At 52.1% G+C, this 6,951-nt stretch overlaps 1 protein-coding gene across 1 annotated transcript; it reads right to left on the reverse strand.

Annotated features, from left to right (window-relative positions):
- LOC148593567 (deacylase AADAC-like) lies at positions 1-3,691 on the reverse strand. The gene is made up of 5 exons (XM_088530433.1): positions 3,554-3,691; positions 2,992-3,214; positions 2,483-2,552; positions 1,167-1,338; positions 1-606 (listed from the first exon to the last, which is right to left on the reverse strand). Exons 1-5 carry the CDS (start codon positions 3,689-3,691, stop codon positions 1-3), a joined length of 1,209 nt encoding a protein of 402 aa, XP_088386559.1.
- Between the last annotated feature and the right edge of the window lie 3,260 nt (positions 3,692-6,951).

Raw genomic sequence — 6,951 nt, forward strand, 5'->3', positions numbered from 1 at the left:
TTACAGGTTGACATTTAACCACTGAATGTACTGACGTGAGAGCCTGTGGCTTATGGCCAGGTCTCCCGGGCTGGACAAGAACGTGAGTGCGCCGTGGAAGGCATCGTGCGCATGGTGGTGTGTGACGGGCACGCCGGCGGCCCGCAGGCGCCGCACGTACATGACGCCATCGTCCCGCAGCACGTCGTGCTCGCACGTGAGCACGTAGGTGCGGGGCAGGCTGCGCAGGGCCGCGTCGCCCGCGAGCAGTGGGGCCGCGCGCATGTCCAGGAACCCCGGGTACTTCTGGCCGAGGCTGGGGCTGCCCGGGACGGGGCTGCGGTAGACGTGGCCTCTCTTCATCTCCTCGGGCAGCAACGTGCTCCAGTTGACGAAGCCAAACAGGTGGCTGGACTCGGGTGGCACGTGCCTGTTAGCGGCCATGGCCTCCCGCAGAGCCACGTCTGTGGTGAAGTACTCGCTCCAGAACCGGATCATGAGGGCCTTGGACAGGATCGGCTTGTCCTTGTTGTCCTGGTACGAGGGCAACTCTAGGTCCAGGGTTTGGAGGGCAGGATAGATCAGGGCTTGCACTTTCAGTTTAGGGACTTCAGGGTCACCTAACAGCTGTGAAATACAATTACAGAGTCAGAAAAGAAGTTCTGATTCTCTAACACGGACAGTGGAGCTTAAAAGGAAGGAACGAACACACACATTATAATTAATAAAAACCAGAAAAGATTTAAAGACATTCCAAACTCATAAGATGGTCACCTACACTATGTTGTATAAAAAGTCTCAAATATCAAATACAATTTCAGGCTCTCTCTTGTATTAAAGAATGACAGTATTTGTGAAATTGTTTTCAAGCATTAAGAGTCATTGATATTCTCCCAAGTAGTAAAAGACAGTAATTTATAAAGGTTGACAATTTTAAATTTGTAGTTTTGAGGCTTCTTTAATTCACACGGTAGAAAGGTTATCCATCCTGTTTCCTGAATCTAAGGTGTTAGAATTCAAACAACTGGGATTCCATGGGTTATAAATATTATCCACAACACATCCAAGACAAAAGGCATTGTGGAGACACACTTGCTTGGAGAAGACTTTTACTGTTTGCCTTTTCTAAATGTTCTTGAAATGGAAAAAAATATGTTTTGAGTTAGAAAAACAAAAGACCCTTGTACCTGCTGTGCCACCGCTGCAGCCAAGTTGCCACCTGCGCTGTCCCCTGCAAGGCCGACCCGGGCCGGGTCCACCCCGTACTGCGAGAGGACGCTGCGCTGGAGGAAGAATTTTGTTACCGAGTACACATCCTCAAACTGAGCTGGAAAATGGTATTTAGGGGCCAACCGGTAACTGTTAAGAGACAGGAACAGAAACGTGTTATTTAATCCTGGAGGTGCTTGGGGAAAGCATTGATTTCACCATTACTGTTTTCCATGAAAACACTCACGTGGCTTTCCAGAATATGGGTTTTCTCTCTCTATATATATATATTCTATACATATATTTCAATATATATTGGCTTTTAGAGCAGTAACAGTTCCTCGGAGTTGATGAACAACAATCTACATCCCATCCGTAGCTGACAGCGTGACATGGTACCTATAAAACCTTGACTCGAGCATGAACTCTCTTTAGCAAGTTAATGGAGTGCTTGTTCATTCCGATATTATTTTCACGGAGCACGTGACAATGGGATCTGTGGCCAAGGCCGTTTCGTGGTGCAACCACAAGCAGGTGGCAGCAGCGGCAGGCCGAGCAAGTCGCCTTCCACCCTGGTCCCTCTGCACTGCTGCCGGAACCAAAGGAGCTACGAAAGGACCTCGCGTGCTCTGCCCAGCACTGCCAAGAGCTCTCTGATGTCAAATGCTTCAAAATGACATAAAATGAAAAACGCACTGTAAAATTTATTAATAAATACACAACAAGTTGATTGATTGTTAATTTTTAGACAAGAGTCTTGGCTTTTGTGCATCGATAGCTATTTTTACGATATATGATGTGCCTTGTGTTGCCTCCAATATTGACTGTTTCGTATATTTAAGAGCTCCATTGGAGCACAGGTGGGGCAAGAGGTACTACAGAGTCTCTGACTTCTCCGAAGCTTTGGGGCAGCTCCCAGGTACGGGGGGATGCGTCTCCTGGGAGGCAGACAAGATTCGTTCAGCTGCACACGTGCTGCAGAAATCCCCTGGAAAGGTCTTTCCAGTGAGTTTGTGCATGTTTGCTCTTTGGGAGGCAAAATTATTTACTGGACTAGCTGGTGAATGTTTATTATTTCTACAGAAATGGGAAATACCTGCTATTACACTGGGGCAAACAGCTTTATAAAGGAACAGACATAAACAAGAACAAGCCACCAATGCACCCCTGTAGCCTTAATGGGTTTTGTTTTAAACATTGCTAGCACAGCACAAGGTCTAAATAAAAAGTATTGCAAAATTAGATAAGTCAAAATGAAATAATTCATTGAATCCAGAAGTAAAATTTATCTTACTTGACAGATACCACAACAGCATTCAAGTCGTTTGAGGTCTGTCTTGACAGCTGGTCATAGTTTCTCATGCCTAAAATGAAACGAGTCACTTCTTAAACTGTATTTGGGTGCATGTAGGAAGGAACACGCGGAGCTGCATGTTTCTTACCAGCCTGGCAGCGCCATGCAGTGCACTGTACAGAAGGCTCTGCTCTTATGGCAGAGCAAAAGAGAAGGAAAATTACCCTAGAGGCGCGATGGAGCCTTGGGCAACACGTGCAATCCCTGAGGTTAAAGAGCCCGTCCAGGAAAAGAGTTGGCTCCTTCACCCCAACACCAGCGAATCAACAGCAGGAGCAGCACCACGGAGCGAGCGATGGGTTGGACACCCCAGGACGGACTCAGCATCTTCCCTAGCACCGCGCAGAGCCCAGGGCCTCGTCCTGGCCGCACCAAGCTCCAAAGCAGAGGCCGTAGCGGGGCTGAGCCGCAGGCCCACGCGCCCACGGTGCTCGCAGCAAGGCACTTACCTGCGTCCCCGGAACACCAGCCTCCTCCGTGCACGTAGACGAGGCCCCTTTTCAGCCCGTCCGACTGCTTTCGGGGCAAGTACAGGCGGACGGGGACGCTCCCGAACTCCGTGTCCGTCACCGTGACGTTTTCATCCGACGTGGGTGGCACGAGCTCAGCGACCGTGAACAGCATTAGGACCTCCATGTAGTGCATCAGACCCAGCCACTCGGCGAGACCAGCCTAAAGACAAGGAGAGGGAAAATCAAGGATTTGGAACACAACCCTGGTCCCTCTCTGAGATCCAGTTTCTCTCAGGACACTCTGTGTGCTGTGTGAGCCTATATAAAGTTGCTGTGGAATCACCCAACAAACTGCTGCTGACCCTGAGGAGTAATTGTGTCCGACTGGTGTTCCACAGTTTCTTCAGAGTCCTAGTTAGGTACATGCTGGGTCTCATACTACTGTGCTTGACTCAGAATATTCCCCATAGATGCATTAACACGGCCCCTTCTCCTTAACTTTCCTGTCCTTTGCTGGCCCTTTTGCCCAACCCAGGACCTAGAGGAACGTCCAACTCACCAGGTGCCCCACGCTCTTGAAGGCAGCGTTGACCAGCATCACCTTCCAGCGGTCCTCCAAGCTCTCCGGCACGGGCACATAAACGTAGTAAGCGAGCAGCGCGGTGGCCACGAGGAGCCATAACGCCTTGGTCCCCATGCGCGCAGCCCTGGTCCCCGTGGCCGGACGGCTCCGGCGCTCTCCGCGCTCCGGCGCTGCGATCGCCCCGCGCGCGCAGGGCAGGGCAGGGCAGGGCAGGGCCGCTCCGTGCGGCGCTTGGCGGGCGCCCAGGCGGCCAGGGAGCTCCCGCGCCCCGGGCGCGGCCCGAGTCAACGGGCTGGCGTGAAAGCGGAGCCGGGCTGGCACCCGGCCGCCCTCCCGGGGCACTTGGCAGCAGGAGGCAGCAGCGAGGCGGCCTCAGAGCAGGCGGGCAGAGCGCTGCGGCCAGGGGTGCCCCGGGGGGACGCGTTCACTGCACATTCGGAGCTATTCCCTTCGGTAGCATCAGCTCGGGTGCAAGGCAGACACCTCCTAGCTCAAAGCGCCAATAAACGCCTTTCACGGAGCAGAACAAATAATCCTATAACCCACAATCTTTTCTTTCACACGGTAGTGGCTAGTGTTTGCTCTGGGGAGAGCGAGCCCTTTATCTTGCACTAATGCACCGAGTCCATGGTGCAATAATGTTTTGCAGGGAGAGAAAAGGCAGCTTTCCTTCTCTTTGCAGGGCTCCCGGGCTATGCTCGAGAGATGAGGCTCCGCTGTCCCTGCTCTCCACATGAGAAGGTTCCTGAGCACCTCAGAGCTCACACTCCTGCAGGGAGAACTCACACACAGGCACATTTCTGCTATGGAAATGTCACAGGCAGAACAACAACAGAAAGGGGTAAGGAAAATGGATAAAGCCCTGCTCTAAATATAAAATGGAAAGGTAAAAGGTTTACTCTTCTTGCTGAATAATCACAAAGTGCAAAGGACGATGCCACGTGATTCCTTACACTGGGCTTAGTGCCATGTGGCAGCTCCTGAGGCTGGAGGAGTAGGAAGCACCAAGGACTGCAAAGGACTGGAAGCTGATCTGCATCTCACGGGCCAGAGGAGCAGGAAACTGCCGCCGCTCTACCAAATACTTGCCTTGCTGAAGGTCTTGGCACCACCAAAACATTCCACTGCTTTAAAAGTATCCTTGTGCCATCCCACCCCGGGTAGGAATGGGACATCTTGAACTCCTGGCCCTTCTGCAACAAAGCAGCAAGGTCAAGACTTAACATTCTTGATATTCATCCAGCACAAAGCAGGGAAACCCCTTTGCGTCCCCCTGCGCGTGCACTAAACGTGCACAGAACATCTGTTCCCTCGGCACTGCTCTCCTGTGCCCAGCGCGCTCAGCGGTGAAGACGTTCCGAGCTCCTCGGGTCAGGCAGGACCAATCCCCCCTGGAGACCAGCAGAGCCGGGCGCACGGCCAGGCCCGGTCCAGGCGCCGCCCCGGCGCAGCCCCGCTCCCTCGTCCCCACGGCGCCCTGCAGAGCCCTGCGCCGCCGCCGCCAACGCCAGCCATCCCGCTGCGGCTGCCTCTTCTGGACACAACGCACCAAGGGAGACCCGTTCGGTGTGGCCTCGTTTCTATTCTCTGCATTTTAACGTGTTCTAGCTTGGGATATTTTGGACAACAAGAAAAGGAAAAAAGTCTAACACAAACAGAAATGCCGGTTGTGAAGTGGAAGGAAAGAGTAGATGGGCTTCCAGGCCAGATTTGTGCATAAAGGTGACCCCTTCCCCTCTCCACTCCTGGCGCCCTTTGGAGCCTGCTGTGAAAACATAAACCATGACAAGAAAGCTGAGTACCAAAGGACACATAGGAAACTGCTTGTTTTAGGTAATCAATACTCGGGAATAAACGTTCTTAAAGTGAAAAGTGTCAGGAATCCTGTCCAGCAAAAAAAGTTGACTTGGCTGACAAAATGGGCATTGCGTTAGAATCAAAGGCTAGTTTAATCTTCATATGAAACAAAATATTTATACAGAGGAGAGTTGTTCAAGAATCGCAGATGAACGGTGTTTCTTTTTCAACCTTATAGAACTATATAATTTTATTTTTAAAAACTCTTACAAAAATGCTATTAAACAGTTTTAGCATAATTAGAACACCTGATACAAACCTCATTTATTAACTGCAGCATAAAACATGCAGCAGTGCAGCGTAAGGCTGCCATCCTTGATTTCCTTGATTTGACGAGCATCCAGTGCTGCTAATGGAGTAATTCCCCTCCAGCAGCGCCATCAGGGGCAGTAGCTCTGCACCAGCCCAGCGCCCAGCACAGCTCTGTTTGTAGCCCTCGCACTGCACTACAGCCACCAGGTCTGTCTGCAGGGCCCGCCGTGAGCTCCGCCAGGGTCACAAGGACGCAGGCACCTCCCCTGGCCAGGCTTCCACAATGGGCCCTCTGGAGAGCAGCTCTGCAGAGAAGGACCTGGGTGTCATGGTGGATGACAAGGTGGCCATGAGGCAGCAGTTTGTCCTTGCGGCCAAGAAGGCCAATGGGATCCTGGGGTGCGTTAAAAAGAGCGTCTCCAGCAGGTCGAGGGAGGTGATCCTGCCCCTCTACTCAGCCCTGGTGAGGCCACATCTGGAGTATTGTGTCCAGTTCTGGGCTCCACAGGACAAGAGGGATGTGGAGCTGCTGGAGAGAGTCCAGCGCAGGGCTACGAGGATGATCAGGGGCCTGGAACATCTGCCCTAGGAGGAGAGGCTTGTGGACGGATATATAGATATAGCAATATGGCTTCGTGCTTGACATAAGCTGACTTGGCCAAATTTAGGATTAGGGCCTGGCGCTCGGAAGATCTCGCATGTTACGGAAAGCAAAGGGTCAGCAGAGATTAAGGCGAGTTAGCTGTCTTACTCTGAAGAATCAGTACATAGCCATATAAGGTAACATTGTTGCTAATTGGTGGCAGAGCAAGCTGCCGCATTCCAAAGGAGCATAACTGTAGTGAGCAGCAAGCAATAAACGGCACTCCACTTCAACCATATTGGTGTTACGTGGTTTGTCCCCTAGCGGGGTAGGATGGCCCCGGAGAGCCCGATCTCCAGGTGAGCACGTTACGTTGCCGAGAGCTGAGACCGGAGACCGCGCGGCCGGAGACAGCGAACGGCAACAGAGGCTGAGGGAGCTGGGCCTGTTCAACTTGGAGAAGAGAAGGGGAGAGGGGACCTGAGCAGCATCTATAAGTACCTCAAGGGAGGCAGTGAAGAGAAAGGGGCGGGCCTCTTTTCAGTGGTGGCCACTGACAGAACTAGAGGTAATGGCCACAAACTGAAGCACCAAAAGTTCCACAGGAACTTAAGGAAAGGTTTCTTGACAGTGAGGGTGACAGAGCACTGGAACAGGCTGCCCAGAGAGGTTGTGGAGTCTC

Source organism: Tinamus guttatus, unplaced genomic scaffold (genome assembly GCF_059628265.1).
Source record: "Tinamus guttatus ecotype Peru unplaced genomic scaffold, ASM5962826v1 Tinamus_guttatus_pri_ptg000376l, whole genome shotgun sequence".
Classification (NCBI taxonomy): domain Eukaryota; kingdom Metazoa; phylum Chordata; class Aves; order Tinamiformes; family Tinamidae; genus Tinamus; species Tinamus guttatus.

Coding starts and splice junctions, on each gene's coding strand:
- LOC148593567 (XM_088530433.1), bottom strand. CDS start 3,691: ATGGGGACCAAGGCGTTATGGCTCCTCGTGGCCACCGCGCTGCTCGCT. Junction 2,553..2,991: donor CTGGTGTTCCGGGGACGCAG/GTAAGTGCCTTG, acceptor GTTTCATTTTAG/GCATGAGAAACTATGACCAG. Junction 607..1,166: donor CTGCAGCGGTGGCACAGCAG/GTACAAGGGTCT, acceptor TGTATTTCACAG/CTGTTAGGTGACCCTGAAGT.